The following is a 19602-nucleotide window of genomic DNA, read 5'->3' on the forward strand; positions in this document are numbered from 1 at the left end:
AAAGCTGTATTCTGCACTCCTCAAAAACTTGTGGCCCATATTTACTTCCAGTTCTCTGCTTTTGTAAGTCTGAAGTTGAGAAGGCAAAATAGCAACTAACAGTTGCACTGGGCAGAGCACTGCTTCTCTGCAGGACTTGAGATAAACATTCTATCTAGCTACCCAAGAAAAATCTAGACCTTGTTGCCTTAAATCATTTTATTGAGAGAGAAGGCACCAGTAGACTATCTTTTGGAGACTCTTGGGCCTCAGACATGGCCATGATTTAGTAAGACCAGACTAGAACAAGTCCATCTCTGCTGTTCAGACACCATGTTTCTAGGTGGAGGCCTGGTTTTTCAACTCAGAGGTAGGGTCTGCAGCCTCCACAGACTGATTTTCAGAGATGGTTCCATGGGGCAAGTCTGTGTACTTGCAAGAGGAACCTCGGGAGAGATGGACTGGGTAACGTCGTCGGTTGGTGTCCATTTTGGAGAGTACTGCTTGAGGTAAATCCACATGACAACGGGCTGCTAATGCTACCAGGTAGATGAGGACATCACTAAGCTCCTCTTGAAGAGCTGCTCTTTCCTTTGGTGGCCAGGCTTGAGGACCAGGCTCTGCATCAGACTTCCACTGACTGGAAAGAGAACAAGACAGACACACAAGCTTGCTAGTTCAGCAGCCCCCCTCCAGTCTATCAAGTATCACACTCCACAGCTCAGATTATTCCTGCAAGGACCTGCCTGGGCTCTGGATAGAGGCAGGTGGGGAAGAGACTTAACAGGTAACAGGCAGACTCCTGTGACTCTACCCAAGCCAAGGACTGACCAAGAGAACACTGTCCAGACACTTGGAGGTTCAATTCTACTTTTCTCTAGCCAAACAAAATCCCAGACCTAGATCCGTACAGAAGTTGAATTCATTTTCCTATTAACTTACCTCCGCCCACTAATTTCCCACCCAAAGCCACAACCATCTTTCCTCTTTGCAGACACTCTTCTTTCTTGAACACCACCTGCCACACCCTAGATTCTCCCATTCTGGATACTGAGGTCTCAGTTCAGAAGTTACCACCTCAAAAACTTACTTTCTCATCTCCTCTCCCTTCCACTCCCAAGACAGGGTGTTATGTAGCCAAGGATGAACACCAGATCCTTTGGCCTCTTCCCCTCAAATGCTGGGATTTCACCTCACACCACCACATCTGACCTTTTCCCCCTCTTAACCGCAGTTCCAGATCACTTAAAATTAACTCATGTATTATCAGTCACCTCCCACTAGGACCAGAGTCAGCCTGGTCCAAGGCCCCATCTTTTGGGTCCAGATGATCTAACACACAGGATGCTAATTCATCTGTTAAAAAAAAAAAAAAAAAGAAACGAAAAGAAAAAAGGATGGCCTGGGGCTGAAGAGATGGCTCAGTGGTTAAGAGTACTGGCTGCCCTTCCAGAGGTTCTGAGTTCAATTCCTAGCACCCATATGGTGGCTCACAACGGCTATGAGAGCTGGTGTCCTCTTCTGGTGTGCAGGCATACATGCAGGCGGAACAGTGTATGAATAAATAAATCTTAAATGACCTTTGCTGGGCAGTGCTAGTGCATGACTTTAGTCCCAACACTCGGGAGGCAGAGGCAGGCAGATCTGTATAAGTTTGAAATCAGCCAAAGCTATAAAGAACTCTGTCTCAAAAGCAAACAAACAAAAAACAAAAACAGCCCACCCTCAGACAGATCATATGTGCTCTCTTCGTCTCCACAGTGGCTGCCCAGATTTAGTCTGCACCATTCTGCCCACTAGTCTGCTCTACTCCATTTCTCTCAGACGTCCACTCTGCCCTGCAGGGACAGAGATCTTTCTGAGACTCAGGTTAGATCAGGCCTTCTGTTTGAACTCCATCACCTTCTAGCTCCAACCTTACCTGCCTGGGTTTGCCTCCCACCCTTGTCTTCCAGAGTACCATCTTCTACAAAATGGCCATGATGGGCATACCACAGTACAAAAACAAAATCCCTCAAACTGAACTGGATTCTCCCAGAATTCAACTTGTCCTTTCTTGCCTCACTACTTTTTATTTCAAGTATGTATTTATTGTACAGGTATGTGTTCAAGCCCCTGTGTACCTGTATGTGCACTTTGTATGTACAGGAGCCTCCAAGTCCAGAAGAGAGTGTCAGGTCTCCTGAAACTGGAGTTATGGGCCTTATGACCTGCAATGGGGGTGCTTGGAACCAAACTCAGCTCTCCTGCAGAATCAGGAAGTGCTCTTAAGCACAGAGAAATCTCAGCAGCCCCCTCACTACCTTTGTAAGTGGAAGTTCCCTGCCTGGCAGGCCACCGGGCAAGTCATATTTTGAAATTCCTTATTTCAGAGGTATTTCAGAGGCAAAATGCTGGTGACCACTGTCCTTCCTAGTCTGCCTCACTGTTTCTGTCCTTTCTCTCCCCTGAAACTGAGCACCCTACTGGGCTGGAACCCATCTGTTATCTCTATTTCCCCAGCAGCAGCACTGAATACACCAATAAGGAAAATAAAACCCACTATAGTGTTTGAATACTTCCCTCCCCAAACCACCCGAACCACAGCCTCTTCCAGGAAGCTTCCTGTCTACTCACAAGAGTTCTGCCAGCTCACCCACTTCTCCCACCAAGGCTAGGAGCAGGTTCCGAGGCTGATGAAACTGCTCCCAGTCCCGCTCAGCAGCAAACTCTGCATGGAGGCGTCGACTGGAAAGAAATAAAGGGGTGGTGGTTCAAATCTCAGGGTTAGAGGGACAAGGTGCAGGGCCTGGGTCTAGAATCCCATAGTCAGTATCTTGGATGTCATTAAGTTACTACCTCTTAATAAGACTTGTTCTTATTATCTAGAAATGAATGAACCCTTGTATAGACTTGACATAAAGGTAAATTTTGCACTACTACTTTTCTTTTTTTTTTTTTTTTGGCTACATCTGCTGGTACTCTACCTTAACGCCCCTATCTTCACACGCTTAAATCCAGCTAATCACTGGATGCAGTTCTGAGACAACGTCCCCTGGGGGGCCTTCTTTGATACTCTGCAAGAAATAACAACTCTCTACACTTCAACCTCCCCTGTTCTACTAGCCCCCACTCCTGGGCAGCAGAAGTACTATAAGACCTCCGTTATCTTCCCAAAATCAAAGGTTGGTACTAACATGCCCGGGGCCGTCACCCATTTTCCCCGGCTTCAGATGCGCACCCTGCTGATGGGATTTAGCTAGGCTCGCCAGAGGTCTGCTAGGAGGACCCGGCAGACACGAGCATGTTGTTCTTGCGGACCACGTGGAGGGGACCTTCCCGCTACGACAAAAGGGTCAATCTTTCCACCCGAGGCTGGACAAGGACTTGCTTACATGTCCTCAAGCGTAGGCTCCGGGCTGAAGCTGAACCGACCGGCAGCAGCAGCGGCTTCTTGCCCCGCATCACCGCGCGAACCGCCACCAGCTTGGGACATCCCGCCCACCTATCCCAGCCGCGCAGGAGTGTGCAAACCCCGCGCTATACTCGCAGTCGCCTCCAATCAAGCTGGGTCCTGACCAATCAAGCGTCTTGGTACGTTCCCGGGGCGGAGCCGGAGGGGAACCCACTCATATATGTGGATTTTGCTACGGCCCACCCCTTGGCCGGACTGGACCAATCTGAGAGAGCTTCTGGTGTGTTTTCTCCTCCTGTCCCCTTGAGTTCTATTGCCCGGGATAAACTTCTTAAAGGGAAAGGTACCAGTTCAATCTGGGAAAGAGACTGAAGCAGAAAGCCTAATGCGACGTTATTTGCTTAATGGGCACCAGATGGCGCCAAAGTGAAATGGGAGGCGCGGAGGAGGAGTGTCCACGGCAAGCAAAACCCTACGAGAGAAGGACCCAGCGCTGCACCGTCTCTTGGTTAGGGACACCGCTTAAGGCTCCAGAACAGTCTTCACACAATTTGAATGAGGTTTACGAGAAAGAGTGCAGACTGCTAGATACAACAGGACCCGGGCATTGCATCCCATTTCAGCGTCCTGCCCCAGCGAATTCCAATGATTGGAAGCAATTAACCCATGCTTGTTCTACAGGCAGAGGAAGGCATTCTTCCTCTTTACCTGCAGCATAGAATACAGGACACTAAAATTGGTGGCAGGTAGCTAGGATCTGGTCCCCTCTCACCTTTCCAGCTCCTTGGGTCACTATCACAGCCTTACACTATACAAAAGAGGACATCAAACTCGCTTACATTAGCGAGTTTATGAAGGCTTTATAAAGGCTTATTTTTGTTTGGTGTGTGTGTGTGTGTGTGTGTGTGTGTGTGTGTGTGTGTGTATTGTCTGCATGTGTATCTGTAAACCACTTGGGTTAACAGGGCTGTGGTGACTAACAGTAGGCCCCAGACCTTAGCACCACGGACTCCATGGTGAAGTACCACTCAAGCAGTAAAATTCAGCATGTAGACAGCACCACCTGACAAAATTAAAACAATGACCTAATCCATCAAGTCTATATAGTTCTGGGAAAGTCTAAATGGACTAACCTTGCTTTTTGGCCTCGGTAGTTTGGCTTCTTGCTAACTGTTCTTGTTAACTGAAGTATGTCAACCCAGCACAAGGTTTTTGTGCTTAAAAGCTCACCCGAGAAAGGTTCAGTGCCACACTGGGATTTGGAATTCCCAGTGTCGTCAGTCACTTGTCGGCTAATAGTCTCTTATTGTTGGCTTAAACCCATGCCTAAGCAGTCTTCTGGTGATCTGGTGACTACCCTGAAACAGTGACACACACTTGTAATCTCACGATTGCAGGAAGAGTGACTTTGAGGCCTGGGTTACATAGTGAGATTTTGTCTTAAAACAAAAAACAAACGAACAAAGCCCAGGATGCTTCCACCTCTACACAGTATTTAGTTGAGTGGCATAGTCAAAACACTTGTTTTTACAAATTGCAGAATATCTTTAGCATTCTGATTCTGGAAGGTAATAAAACTCTTGGTTAGTCAAGCCACATTTAGTTGAGTTTTCTATTTTTTTTTTCTTTTTAAAAATATTTATTTAGAGCCCGGCGTTGGTGGTACACGCCTTTAGTCCCAGCACTCCAGAGGCAGAGGCGGGCCTAGGAACGACAGAAGAGGATATCTGATCCCCCTGGGACTAGAGTAATAGTGACCTGCCATGTGGGTACTGAGGATCAAATCCAGGCCTTGAAAGGACAGCCTTTTCTTTTTCATTTTTCAAGACAGAGTTTCTTTGTGTCCTATCTATCCTGGCACTAGCTCTGTAGACCACACTGGCCTCAAACTCACAGAGATTTACTTGCCCCTGCCTCCAGAGTGCTGGGAATAAAGGCATGCTCCACCACAGCCTGGCTACAGCCAGTACTCCTAATGTCTGAACCATCTCTCCAGCATTTTTCCTCTTTTTTTTTTTTTTTTCAGAAAGTGATGTTCAATCTGAGCAACAGATCCAGGAGAATGGATCACTAGCTAGAAGGAACCACCAATTCTTAAAGCTGAAAACATGACATATCCTCAGATGAAAATAAGTTCAGGGATCAGAGGATGTAGTTGGTGGTAGCATGTGTATTTAGTATACATAATAGGCTGTCTTCACTTCCAAAGCATGCAGAAGCTGATCGGAACACAATCAAGTGTGAAGCCCCTGATCTCAGTACTTGGGAGGCTGAGGCAAGAGGATTGTAAATTGAGGCCAGCCTGGACTACTTGTCAAGTTCCAGGCCAGCTTGAGCTTCTATAAACAAATAAACACATAAATAAATTGGGCATGACTTAGCTGGCAGAGTGCTTGCTTAACAAAACTCTAGGCTCGCTGGGTAGTGGTTCTCACCTTTAATCCCAGCACTCTGGAGGCAGAGGCAGGTGGATGTCTGTGAGATTGAGACCAGCCTGATCTACAGAGCAAGTTTCAGGACAGCCAGGGCTACACAGAGAAATCCTGTCTTGGAAAACAAAAATAAAATAAAATAAACAACAACAACAAAAAACCCTAGGTTCAATTCCCAGACCCAACAAAACTGGGCAAAGCAGTACAAGATTGTAATCTTAGAACTCAGGAGGTAAAACAATGGTTAAAAAGTTCAAGATCATTCTTGATTGTATAGATGGCCTGCGGTAATAATACTCTGTCTTGAACAAAAGTAAACTTGGGCATCCTTCCCTAGGAACATCTCCCACTCTCAGATGATTCTCTCACTTTTAATAAATCTATGTTTGCTCTGCTCATGAGGAAAAAAAAAAAAAAAAGGACGTCTGCAAGATGGTTCAGTGGGTAAGGGCACTTGCTGTCAAGAATCAGTTCAGTCCTGGGACACACAAGATAGAGGAGGGAGAAAACCAATCCAGTTCTTACAGGCTATCCTCTGACATTCTCTCTCTCTCTCTCTCACACACACACCACACATATACACACACGTAAATGTAATAATTCTTATTTTAAAACCCATAACAAATAAAAAATAATAAAATTAGACCACCAGATGGGGATGTGGTGGCACATGCCTTTAATTCCAGAGTTTGGGATGCAGAGGCAGATGGATCTCTGAGTTTGAGGTCAGCCTGGTTTCCATATGAATTGCAGGGTCAGCCAGGCCTACATGGTAAGATCTGTTTCAAAATGGAAACAAAAACAAAAATGCAACCCTTCTCTGGAACCTGCTTGGAGAGCCCCTCGAAGGGATGCCATGAGCCTCAGGGTTGGAAAAGTAACAGAGGACAGTAGCGGTAGAGCTCAGGGTGGTCTCTGGAGGTTGGTGAGGAGACTCTGAGGTCATCTCTGCACTCTCCCCAGGAGATCCTGCTTGTGAGCTTCTGTAAAGCAACTTATAGAACTCTTCGTAAATATATTATTAGAGAGAGAGAGAGAGAGAGAGAGAGAGAGAGAGTGTGTGTGTGTGTGTGTGTGTGTGTGTGGCAGTGGGCATCTGGAGGTCAGAGGACAACTTTGTGGTGTTGGTTCTTGCTGCTGTGGGTCCCAGGGATTGAACTTGGGTTGATGGGCTTGTGTGGCAAGGGCCTTTTCATGGTGAGCCATCTTGTAAAGCTTCTGGCAGAAACATCCATGGTCTTTGGTCTGCAGTAGCAGAGAAGGCCAGTCCTAAAGGGAGGGAATGGATGTGAGTGTGGACATGTCTCCACTAGCTGTTCTCTTATGCCCAGGCCCTTCCCTCCTCACCCCATGTCCAGATATACCTTGGCAGTCCAACCTGCCTGCTTTAATCAGGGCCTCAATGTATTTGGTGTTGTCTTTCAGTTCACACTTGTCAATAGCTCTTTATAGACCCAACTTCCATCGAGACTGGATCTTTTCAAACAAGCTGACTCTCTAGCACAAGCCAATAGATGTTTTACAGGACATAGGGCTTGGGTCAGGCAAGCGTGGACATGGCTGCATTCTCCAGGGCCTGGGTCAGGCAAGCGAGGACATGGCTGCATTCTCTCTGGCTGCTCTCTAAAGAGCTTGCCCACCTTCCCCAGTGGTCCCAGTATGGCTCTTTGGGAAACTGCAATGGAATAGGTGATGGCTGCTTGAGAACAAAGTGGTGGAGACTTATGGCTAGGCAGGTTATGTGACAGCTGGGAAACTTGTCCTGATCAATGGGACAGAAACAATAGGGTATGGTGAGATGCTAAGAGCTGAGTGCTTGGGAACCCACTGCCAGTGCCCTTGAGATCTTTGCTAATCTTAGCCTCAGTTTCCCTATACAGATAATAGGAATGTTGCCTTAATAACCTTCATGTATGTAGTGGGTAGAATGGGACAATATGTATCTATGGCTACATCCTTAGCATCTACCACAGATTTATCCTTGTTATATTTTTTTCTGGAGGACCAAGGATGGAGACTTTAGATATCCTTTGCTTAGCTCTTTCAGGCCATGGGGACTCCAACACCCCTAAGAGATCTGTGGTTCTAGCCCTGTCCCCCTCCACACATGCTGAAATCCAGTCAGAAGGTCCCACACTTTCCCTGCCTGCCTTTATACACTAAGTTTCTCCATCTAGATGCCTCTCCTCTTCTCCACACATCCAAACCTAACCTGCCCCTCCTGCAGAGCTCTGCTTCAAAGCCCCTACTCTGGAAAGCTAAATGCTCTTGAAGAAGGAAAGAGTTTGGATCAGAAGGCTTGACCTCCATACATGTGTTCCATACATGTGCACACCTGCACACACACACACACACACACACACACACACACACACACACACATTTTTAAAAAGAAAGGATGTGGGCTGGAGAGCTGGCTCAGCGTTTAAGAGCACTGGCTGATCTCCCAGAGGACCTAGGTTCAATTCTCTGCACCCATATGGCAGCTCACAACTATCTGTAACTTCTGTTCCAGAGGATATGACACCCCACAGACATCCATACAAACAAAACACCAATGCACATAAAATGAAAATAAGTCGTTAAAATGTTTTGTTTTTGTTTTTGTTTTTTAAAGGAAGGAATTGGGGCTGGAGAGATGGCTCAGTGGTTAAGAGCACTGACTGCTCTTCCAGAGGTTCTGAGTTCAATTTCTAGCACCCACATGGTGGTTCACAACTATCTGTAATGTGATTCTGGTGCCCCCTTCTGGCCTGCAGGCAAACATGCAGACAGAACACTGTATACTCAATAAATAAATCTTAAAAAAAGAAAAAAGGAAGGAATTTGGGTTTTTGTCTTCTAATTCTCATGACACTCTAACCTTTCACCATAACTTTCATCTTGACACCTAAACCAGTGTTGCTTGGAAAACAGAGTTTGCTCAGGCAGGGCTGGTGCTCAGTAGGTCTAATAACCACGGTTTGAAGTGTATCTTATTGTGTCTCTGTTACAAGAGGTTCTTTTTCTCTTGTCCCAGGTGGTCCCTCAGCTTTTGAGCCCCAAATAAACACACAGATGCTATATTAATTATAAAACTATTGGCCGGTGGCTTGTGCCTCTTATTGGCAAGCTCTGTCTCAATTATTAACCCATTTCTATTAATCTAAGTATTTCCATGTGGTCTTATCTTACAGGAGAAGGGTCTAGACCTCTAACTTTTTTGGCAGCTCACATGGTGACTGCCTCTGCCTACATTTCCCAGAATTCCCTTCATCTCCTAGCCCCTCCTATCTCCCTGCCTCTATTAGCCACAGTGTTTTATTCATCAACCACAAGAGAAGCATATACACAGAAGGACATCCCCCATCATCTCCTCTTTTATGTCTAAATAATAAGAAGGGTTTTAACTTTAACATAGTAAAATTATATATAGCAAAACAGTTATCAAGTAAGAACTATAGTTATAATATTTAGTCCATTAACATTTGGTTAGATTTAAAGAAAATATTCTATTATTTATCCTATCTTTGTGAGTCTAAAGTTTTATATGTAACTTATCTTTTATCATAATTAAGGAAAACTATAATCACAGTGATCTGTCTTCAACTTCATCAAAGACCTCAGAAGGGTAATATGTCTCCTCCATGAATCCCCTCCATGATCCTCCCCTTTATGAATTCTGAAACAGGGCTTGTTACATAGCCCAGGTTAGCCTTCAGGTTGTTTCCTCCTATCTCAGCTTCCTGGGGGCTACAGCTACAGGTGTGTTCCATCATGCTTAACTTGGCTACATCTAAGTACAGCTATGAGACTGAGGCCCAAAGGGGTCATCAGGCCGAGGAGGACGATGGCTCAGGCTGAGGTAAAGCAGTACTAATCCTGCCACTCTGGCTGGGAGGAGAGGGGTGAACCTGTCTCCAGGCTGCCTAGCATTTCCTCTGTTCTGTCCTTCCTCCTGTAAGCCCTGTCCTCTGCTCTCACTGTATCCCCTCTTCCTTCCCCTCTGTCACCTGCTTGCTTTAAAGAAATGATTGCATGTTTGCCTACATGTCTGTGCACCATATGTGAGCCTGGTGCCCAAAGAACCAGAAAAAGGTGAAAAGTCTCCTGGAAATGCAGTTATAGTCAGTGTGGGCTGTCATGTGGGTGTTGGGAATTGAACCCAGGACCTCTGAACCACTGTCCTACCTGCTCTTAGATTCTCATTTCCATCCATGACACTGTTATCTCTACCACCTGCTGCCTTCACTTTTACGTTCAGCCTGTCCCCAAGGCAGGCTTGGGTGCATCCTTACCGCCAACCTTTACTTCTGCCTGGATTTAGTCGAGGGCCCACACAAACGGCACCTCTAACTGCTTCTCTCTCCTTTTCTACTGTCAAATGCTTCCCAGCATCTACTTGGTGGCTGACATCCATTGCTAACTCCAGTTCCAAGGGGTCTGACACCCTCTTCTGACATTCATGGGTAGCAGGCTCACAGGTGGGTGTACATACATACATGCAGGCAAAACACTCATACACATAAAACAAATCAGGAAAGAGGAAGTTCCTTTAAGTAGGAAAACAGGCCCAAGACTCAAATTTCTTCTCCAAAGACTTGATTTATAAAGAAGTGATATCAGCTTCCACTGCTAGGAGGGACCAGGCTAGGAAAATGTGAGAAAGTGTATAAGGTCCTCAAGGTGCTCTCCCTCTCTCCCTCTCACCCAGAACAGTAACCAGGCACTGATTAGTCTGAAGTGTGAGCATCCCTGCCCTTTGAAGCTTATATACTTGGGAACAAGTTTGTTTGATTTTTAATTTTTTACTTTATATTTACTATCTCTGTGTGTATGATGTGTATGTGTCCATACACACAAGTACAAGTCAGAGGACATCTTCTCAGTCTGTTCTTCTCTCCCTCCATGGTTACAGGGCTTGAACTCAGGTTATCGGGCTAAGTACTTTTATCTCCTGGGTCCTGGCTCCAGAACAAAAGTTTACTTAAAACAAACAAACAGAATTGGGGACTAAACCTAGGGCTTCATGAAAGCGCAGAAGTCCTGCGTTCTACCCACTAAGCCCCAGGCCTAACCCCATCCCCTTCAGAGAATAATTTTAAAACAAATTAATGTATTTTAAAGAGAACTATAGGTTAAGATAAGAGCAATGAAGTAATTACTGGATGAGTGGGAGAAGGGCTGGGAGCTAGGGATGTGGCTGAGTGGTCAGAGAGCTTGTCTAATGTGCCTAACACGGTGAGTACGGCCCACAGTAGACACCATAGATGGTGTCTACTGGAAAGTCAGAGCATCCTTTGTATTTTCTTTTTGACTTTTTTTTTTTTTTAAGATTTATTTATTACAGTATTCTGATGGCTGTGAGCTATCATGTGGTTGCTGGGAATTGAACTCTGGACTTGTAGAAGACCAGCTAGTGTTTTTAACCACGGAACCCCCCTTCTTTTTGACTTTTAAATTAAGATTTTGGGATTGGTGGTACTGAGGATGGGACCTAAGGCTGGGCCTCATGCTCACAGTACTCTACTACTGAGCCGCATTCTCTGGCTTTCTGAAGGGGATTGAGCTGGCACTGACTAAACATGTACCAGCCAGTTAAGAGTCTGAAGTGAAGGTCTGTTGGGAGTAAGAAATAGAAATGTGAGTGGTTCCAGGCAGATGGTCCTGGCTGTCTCACACCCATGGAAAAGCTAATGGGTTTAAGATAGACTGTAGGTGGAGTTGGAGACCTACAGTGGGGTTCACACCAGCTGCATTTGGTGAAGAGTTCTGTAAGAGCCTGGGGAACAGATGGGCAGTGGTGGTACATGCCTTTAATCCCAGCACTCGGGAGCCAGAAATAGGCAGATCTTTGTGAGTCCCAGGACAGCTACGGCTGTTACAGAGAGAAACCCTTTCTCAAAAAACAGCAGCAACAACAAAAGTCTGGAGAATAGATGATTATTGTTTTTATTAAATTATATTTCTATCAACTGTGGTGTTGACTTGTGAATACTACGACATGGTTGCATTTCCTTTGTACTACTGAGTTGCTTTTTTGACTGGGTTTTTTCTTTTCTGTTCCCATTTGTTAACTTTCCATGATTATCACTGATTCTTTATATATTGCCATTATTTTTCTTATCTAGACTCCACACAATTCAGTGTGCCAAGACTCCTTGAATCATTTTCTTGCCAAGAGGCTCTGGCTCCATCTGGGTGGGCTGTGTCCTTAGTCGGCTGCTACCTCACCTCTCTCCAGTGAGGCCCGCATCCAATGCTCATTTCCTTTTCTTTTTGTTCTTTGGGAACACAATGCCAGTAGTTTTGTTTGTTTGTGGTTCTGGGGATTAAAAACGAGGCCTAACACACACCGGGTAAGCATTCTACCACTGAAATGCATGCTTAGCTTTTCTAGTAGTTTCCTGAGAAAGACTGCATGGGATGAAACCATTCTGGCAGTTTGAAGCTTCATAACATTAGTGTATGCCTTGGAAGTCACTACACAAGAGTTAGGCAAAGTGGCTCATATTTGTAAATTTGGTCCTTGAGAAGCTGAGGCAGGAGGACAGCCACAAGTTCAAGGCTATCCTGGGGTTCATAGTGAGTTCCAGGATAGTCCTGGCTATAAAATTTGACTCCTGCCTCAAAACAAGCAGTGATACAGGGTGGTGGTGTATGCCTTTAATCCCATCACTCTGGAGGAAGAGACAGACAGATCTTTGAATTCAAGGCCAACCTGGTCTATAATGTGAGTGCCAGGACAGGCTCCAAAGCTAGAGAAACCCTCTCTTGAAAAACCACAAAAAGAAAAAAGCAAAACAAAACAACAGTGACAATAAAGAATGAGGAGCCAGAGAGATGGCTCATTGGTTAATAGCACTGGCTGCTCATGCAGAGCTCCAGGTTCTACCCCCCCTCCCACCCACCCAGCACCCACAGCCATCTGAACTCCAGTTCCAGGGGAACCAAAGCCCTCTTCTGAGCTCTGGGGGGCACTGCACATGTGTGATGCACACATATACACAGGGAAAACACACATGAAAATAAAATAAAGAGCTGGGTTTGGTGACACACACACATTTAACCCTGGCACATGGGAGGCAGAGGCAGGCAGATCTGAGCTCTAGACCAGCCTGGTCTACATAAGCAGGCCAGACCCCGCTACAGAGCAAGGCCTTGTCTAAAACACCACCAAAAGACAAGAGGTAGCTAGGGAGTGTAGGTCAGTGATAAACGGAAGCAACTTAGCAGAGAAAGAACAAAGTTGCATTCTCAGAAGACAGGAAGACAAGCTATCAAAAATGTTTGAGCTAGGGCTACCAGGCCAAAGCAAGCCACTGTTTTATTTGTTTTGTGTGTGTGTGAATATCTTAATGTATTGGGAAGCTTTAGGGTAGTGCTTTTTTAAAGACCTCATGTTTTCACTTAAACATGTTTTCTGGACATGGTCACTTTCTCCAGGGTATTATTATAACTGTCAAGTTTCTGGATACTACCTAAGTCCTCTTAAGCTTAAAATGGCTTAAGCTTCCTGGCCAAGGTTATTTTTTCTGGTGGTAGATTAAACTAGGACTTTGCCCAAGTCACACCTTTGTGACACTAAATTACACTGCAATTCCCTGGTCCTTATTTTCTTTCTCCTTTTATCATCATCCAAAACCCCCACCCCGCCCCAAGGTACTTGTTATTGAAGCAAAGATCTATGCATGCTAGCCACCCTCCAACAAATCCTGTCAGTTTTCTTTTGTAGGGGATGTTGAGACAGGGTCTCATGTAGCCCAGGCTAGCCTTGAACTTACAACAAAAGATGACCTTGACCTCTGCTTCTGCCTTCCAAGTGCTGGTGACACCACCCGGCTTATTGGTGCTTGGGACTGAATCCAGGGTGAAAGTACTAGGCAAGCCACACCCAGACCCTTGGCTGAGATTTTAATGACTATGTAGTTTTCAGTCAGTCAGGCTCCTTGTCTACTGCTATGCCTGGTGTTTCTGTCTTTTTTCCTCCCAGAGATAAGACAGTCACCTACCTCAAAGTGTGTGTGTGTGTATGTGTGTGTGCGTGCATGCACGCTGCAAAGGGTAAAGATATTAATTGCAATGTATAAGCTTTTAGCCAAGGTGTCTTATGCCAACTCATCGCCCCCCACCTTGCTGAATCCTCCCAGAGATATTTCCTGTGAGTGCCCCCACTTTTATTATTCTAAGTCAGTTTTACTGCCCTTTCAACTTCTTCCTAGCTTTTAAAAACTGCCCCCCTCCATTTTCTGTCTACTTTGCAATCCCTAGGGTTTACATTCATTCCAACTCCTCTTTGGTCATGGGAAGCGGACAGTGCAAACCCAAATACTCTGGCTCAGCTGCAGGGATAGCATCTACCTTCTAGTTTGCAGGTCCTAAATGTTACATTAAAAGGATAAAGATTCAGAATTCCAGCTAGGCTTGGCAGCACACAAGAACCTGCCTGAAACAAAACTAAAAACTGACCCATAAAACCAAACATTAGCCACAAGAGGTTTCCAACGAAGTCCCTTTTATTTATTTAGCTGTAGGAAATTTTCTTTATTAACTAATCTCCGGGAATTCTCAGTGTAAGATTTAGTATATCAATGACCACCAGCACCTGGCTCTGAGGTTTGTTCAGTCCCTGCCGGTCCTTAGTGGGGTTAGAGGAAGAGACATCATTAACAGAGGCCAAGTTTGAGGCTGTGGTCTTCCTTTCCTATTTGGACAAGTTGCTCAACTCTTGTCCAGAACAGGAAAAGAGGCAGTTTGTCAGAAAAATTAATAATAAATTTGACAATGAATCAGTAAGAGTTCTAACAATTTAGACTCATCAGTATATTGGTCCAAACTCTAATTTCTTTTCTTGTTGAAGTTTTCTTTTTCCATATGTAATCTTAATAATCTTATTCCCTGTGCAGAAATGAATCAACTCAGTGCAAAGAAAAATCCCTCAACCTGGAATAGTCTCATCTTGCTTTGGGAAAAGGCTTCCTGCTCCTCACTCAACCGATGAACACCCATCCCCCCAATGTTACTTCTCTCCCTGCATGTACATACAGGTAGCTTTTGATGGAACTAGCAAGGGCACCCGGAGGCACTATGCAGGGAGCCTTTGCAAAGGTCTTAAAATCAACCCTGACCAACAGTCCGTGAGCGTGTGGAATGGCTCTGAGTTCCCAACAACTTCTGCTATTCCATTTCATAAACTAGGCTCAGAGGGTGCGCTGGAATTGTCAGGAGGGAGCGCAGTAGCAGCAGAGGCTCCCCGAGGTAGAACTTCAATAACACGAGGCTTGTCAATGATACGGGCTGTCCGATTTCCCTTCTCCACAATGCCGACGATCCACGCTTGGTGACCCTCTCCATACTTGGAAGATTTGATTTCTGAACAAAAGCGGGCTGCCTGTTCTCTTGGCAGACAAATCAGTAATCCCCCAGAGGTTTCAGCTGATGTTCCTTGGAGGAGGCCAAAGCGCCCACTGGCTTTGCTGATGGCAGCCATCTTGGCAATGATTGGCAGATTATGAATGACAAAGGACACTTCATTTTTTTGCTGTTTGGCAAGGTTCTGAGAGTGTCCTAAAATGCCAAAGCCTGTGATATCCGTGGCTGCGTGGGCATTAAACGTGTGCATCAAGCCAGCTGCCGTTCTGTTTAGAGTAGCCATATTGAACATAGCTTCCTGATAGGCCAACTCTACTTCTTCTCTGGAAACCACCATCTTGATTTTATTCCATTTCTCAGGGTTATCCAGCCACTGGTGGGCATTGGCGGCCACCTGTGTTCCTAAGGGTTTGGTTAACACCAGCACATCTCCTACCACCGCGCTATCAGGCATTATGAATTCGTTTTGCTGACACACCACAGTGGCAACTCCACCGATGATAATCCAAGGGTTGACCACTGTCTGTCCACCTGTCACTGCAGTCCCTCCCTCCTCTGCAGCATCACGAAAGCCTTTGATCATGAGCGGTGTTACCTTCTCTCGTTCCTTTTCACTCATGCTCTGGCTGACACTGAGTAACATCAACATGTTGTCACACTCAGTGATGCCCATGGCGTAAAGGTCACTGAGCACATTAGCACAGGCTATGCGCCCCATCATGTAGGGATCTTCCACCAAGGGGTAAAAAAAGTCGGTGGTCTGCACCAGCGACAGGCCGCCGTGCCTCAGGGGGATGACGCAGGAGTCCATCCCAATACTCAGCGAGGGCAGGGCTGTGCTGGAGCCCGGCCTAGCGGCCAGGCCCCCTTCCTGCACCGTCTCTTCCTGACCCCCGACCAGACCTGAGGCAAGCGGGGGCTGCAGCGCGGGCCGCGTCAGTCCCTCCAGGAGTTTGAGCAGAGTCTCCTGGGGGACCTTGCAGCCTCAGCCCTTCATGCCGGAGAAGCTCGTCAGCCGCCAGCTCGGGTTGAAGCCCAGCGTCTGGGGCTCGAACGGCCGGTAGTTGGAGAAACTCCGGCCTGCCTGGCCAAAGGAACCCTCCGCCGCCACCAGCGCCGCCATGGCCTCTCCGCTGGCGCCTGCCGCCGTTTCCGCCATCGCGCCGCCCGCGGGGGAGGCCAAGCGCACCACAAGGCCCTGGTACCTGCAGGCGAGCCCTCTTGCCACAGCAGGCAAAGGTTACCCGATGAGATGTTACACCGCACGTGTCCGGCCGGAGGACGCAAGCCACGCTGCCGGTCCGAGCACCGCGCGGCCTCTATTTATATACAGCGTGATTGACAGCTGCACCACCCAATGACGACTTCGGTACCGAGAGGCGGGCTTCCTTTACTCGAGAAGGTATATTACAAATTAACCGTCTGCTTGCACAACCGGTCCCCGCGAGATCGTCACGTGAACCTTTTGTAACTGGCCTGGAACGAGCCTCTCTGTAGGGCAGGGTGGCCTCGAACTGGCGTCTAACCATCTGTCTCAGTTTCCCAAGTGCTAGTATTACTGGGAGGCGCAAAGGAGCCCGGCTTCCCTTAAATACGTGGTCTTGAAAGTGGCTGGTGGAAGTCTGCTGCTTTTACTTTACCGAAGGCTAGCTCACTTGCAGAAGGCAGCCCTGAACCCCATGAAGGTCTGAATAGTGCTAGCGTCATTTGACAGGATACAAAGCCAATCTAGGGTAAGAAAACACTTAAGGGGATTACTGGGGGAAGAAAAGGGACTTTACAAAATCAATACTATGATTACATAAGCAAATTGCAGCATCAATGCTGTGAAATTTTACATGGACAGTATAGGTTTGGGTACAGTTTTGGCCATTAACTGCCAGTGATGAGTTGCTGTCTCCTGTACAAATAAAATTAATTTATTTTTTAAAAAGGTTTTTTATTTATTATGAATACAACATACACCAGAAGAGGGCACCAGATCTCATAACAGATGGCTATGAGCCAGCCCGTGGTTTCTGGGAATTGAACTCAGGACCGCTGGAAGAGTAGACAGTGCTCTTAACCTCTGAGCCATCTCTCCAGCCTGCAAGTTAATTAATTAATGCAACAGAATAGCTTACCTGGCTACTCTGTGCTAAGATGTCCATATTTCTTGAAGTTAACATATGTGAGAATTCATTATAGATCCAGGAAGGAAGCCAGTATCTATTAAATTGTAAATGCTAAATCCAGAATCCAGGGCGGTGGCTTTATGCTTATAATCCCAGCATTTGGGAGACCGAGATAGGATCACTGTGAATTACAGTCCAGCCTGGATTACAGATTGAAACCTTAAAAGAAGTAAATGTATATGAACCACTGCTACCAGGTATAGTGACACAATCTGTAATCCCAGCACTTGGAAAACTGAAGTATAAAGATGATAGTCCAAACCAGCCTGACCTGTCTCAAAAAAAAAAAAAAAAGGGGGGGGGGACCTGGAGAGTGTTTAAGAGCATTTGCTAGTCTTGCAGAGGACCTGTGTTTGGTTCCCATTACGCACATGGTAGGTAGCTAACAAACATCTGAATTCCAGCTTCCAGGGGATCTGATGTCCTATTCTGGCTTCAGAGAGTACCAGGAACACATATAGTAGGCAAAAACACTCCTACACATACAAAATAAAAAAAATAGATCTTTTATTGTTGTATTTGGTGGTGGTAGTGGTGTGTGTGTGTGTGGTGTGTGTGTGTGGGGGTGTATGATGTATGTGTGGTGTGTGTGTGGGTATGGCGGGGGTGTGGTGTGTGTGGCAGGTGTGTGTGTGTGTGATGTGTGTGGTGTGGTGTGTGTGTGTGGGGTGTGTGATGTATGTGTGGTGTGTGTGTGTATATGTGTGTGTGGTGTGTGTCCAAGGACAATTTTGTATATTCCTTCTCTTCTTCCACCCTTAATGGGTTCATGGAATCTAACTGAAGTTGTCAAAATTTTCACAGCAGCCAACCCATGGTGATGCTGACCTTTAATCCCAGCACTGGGAGGCAGAGGCAGGTGGATCTCTGTGTATTCAAGGCCAGCCTGGTCTACAGAGTGCCAAGACAGGCTCCAAAGCCACACAGAGAAACCCTGTCTCGAAAAAACAAAAAACAAAACAAAAAGATTTAAATGTTGGGTGGTGGTGGCACACATTTTTAGTCCCAATACTTGGGAGGCAGAAGCAGGTGGAGCTCTGGGAGTTCAAGGCCAGCCTCTTCAGCCTCGTCTACATAGTGAGTTCTAGGACCACCAAGGCAAATGCTTTTAATCACTAAACCATCTCACTAGCCCCGGATTATAATTATAAAATAAGAGTTATAGCTTTAATAGCAACACTCTAAAATGTTTTCCTGTACTAGGTTATTTTAATTCTCATAAAGATGTTACAAGTTAGACTTTTGTTATAGAATATTAATTTAAGGTGTGTTACTTTTGTTTATGCTCTGGAACATTTGCTTAATGATGCAAAGATATGTTTGATTAAATAAAATTCATCTGTGGTCAGGAGGCTGGGTCAGCTACTAGTTGTAGGGAGGAGCCAGGTGGAGAAGGGTTTATAAGGAGGGACCAGAGACAAAGCAGGAGGACTTCTTGGGTGGAGGAAGTGAGCTAGGAAGTTAAGTGAGCTGCTTGCTATTCAGCCTCTCTGGGAAAGCAGGAGTCTACCTCAGCCTTTGAATTTTGAGTTCTTCAGTGGGACAGAGATTTAAATAAATTCTTTTGTAGCTTTGAAAGAGTTGGTACCTGAGGAAACAGAATTCCCTTAGGCTTTGGCTCTTGCAGCCTAGATGCTGCTGGTGGCAGAGTGGCAGTTGCTAATAGGATAATAGTAGCTTAGAAGGCAGTGACAATTAAAAAAGAAAAACAACGAATTTTTGTTTTCACTGTATAAGAACACACACACACACACACACACACACACACACGCTTACATATATATACATGCATAAATACTCACACCAACATGCAAGGATGTACACCCACATATAAACACTTATACATATGTTGTGGAGTATTACTTTAACTAGGTAAAAGATGTCTTACATTTGTTCATGCTGCATTTGTTTAATGATGTAAAGACGTGTGGCTTTGACTTCCTAATGCACCTGATTGCTCCAATAAAAACTGTAACGGTGATGGGTGTTGGTAATGCACACCTTTAATCCCAGCACTGGGAGGCAGAGGCAGAAAGGCATGTGGATCTCTGTTCTCTGTGAGTTCGAGGCCAGTTTGGTCTACAGAGCTAGTTCCAGGACAGGCCCCAAAGCCACGGAAAAACCCTGTCTTGGAAAAAAAAAAAAAAAAAAAAAAAAAAAAAGAAGTGCTAATGGCCCATAGCTAGCTAGGCAGTAGAGGGATAGATGGGGCTGGCAGGCAGAGAGAATAAGTAGGAGGAGGAATCTAGGCTCAGATCAACAAGAGGAGAAT

At 45.8% G+C, this 19602-nt stretch overlaps 2 protein-coding genes across 2 annotated transcripts; both read right to left on the reverse strand.

Moving 5' to 3' along the window:
- Nucleotides 1-180: 180 nt before the first annotated feature.
- Dctpp1 (dCTP pyrophosphatase 1) lies at nucleotides 181-3513 on the reverse strand. The gene is made up of 3 exons (XM_051193049.1): nucleotides 3354-3513; nucleotides 2596-2706; nucleotides 181-619 (listed from the first exon to the last, which is right to left on the reverse strand). The coding sequence occupies exons 1-3, from the start codon at nucleotides 3452-3454 to the stop codon at nucleotides 319-321; spliced, it is 513 nt and encodes a 170-aa protein (XP_051049006.1). The 5' UTR covers nucleotides 3455-3513; the 3' UTR covers nucleotides 181-318.
- A 10769-nt stretch (nucleotides 3514-14282) lies between these two features.
- On the reverse strand, nucleotides 14283-16502 carry Sephs2 (selenophosphate synthetase 2). Its single transcript, XM_051193050.1, has one exon. It carries the CDS (start codon nucleotides 16313-16315, stop codon nucleotides 14972-14974), a length of 1344 nt encoding a protein of 447 aa, XP_051049007.1. The 5' UTR covers nucleotides 16316-16502; the 3' UTR covers nucleotides 14283-14971.
- Between the last annotated feature and the right edge of the window lie 3100 nt (nucleotides 16503-19602).

This window comes from Phodopus roborovskii, unplaced genomic scaffold, assembly GCF_943737965.1.
Source record: "Phodopus roborovskii unplaced genomic scaffold, PHOROB, whole genome shotgun sequence".
In the NCBI taxonomy this organism is placed as follows: Eukaryota; Metazoa; Chordata; class Mammalia; order Rodentia; family Cricetidae; genus Phodopus; species Phodopus roborovskii.

Bases quoted from the DNA above. Each gene is read 5' to 3' on its own strand.
- Dctpp1 (XM_051193049.1), bottom strand. From the start codon at position 3,454: ATGTCCCAAGCTGGTGGCGGTTCGCGCGGTGATGCGGGGCAAGAAGCC. The intron at 2,707-3,353 runs GTAAGCAAGTCC...ATTTCTTTCCAG, and splicing joins GAGCCTACGCTTGAGGACAT to TCGACGCCTCCATGCAGAGT. The intron at 620-2,595 runs GTGAGTAGACAG...TTCTCTTTCCAG, and splicing joins GGTGAGCTGGCAGAACTCTT to TCAGTGGAAGTCTGATGCAG.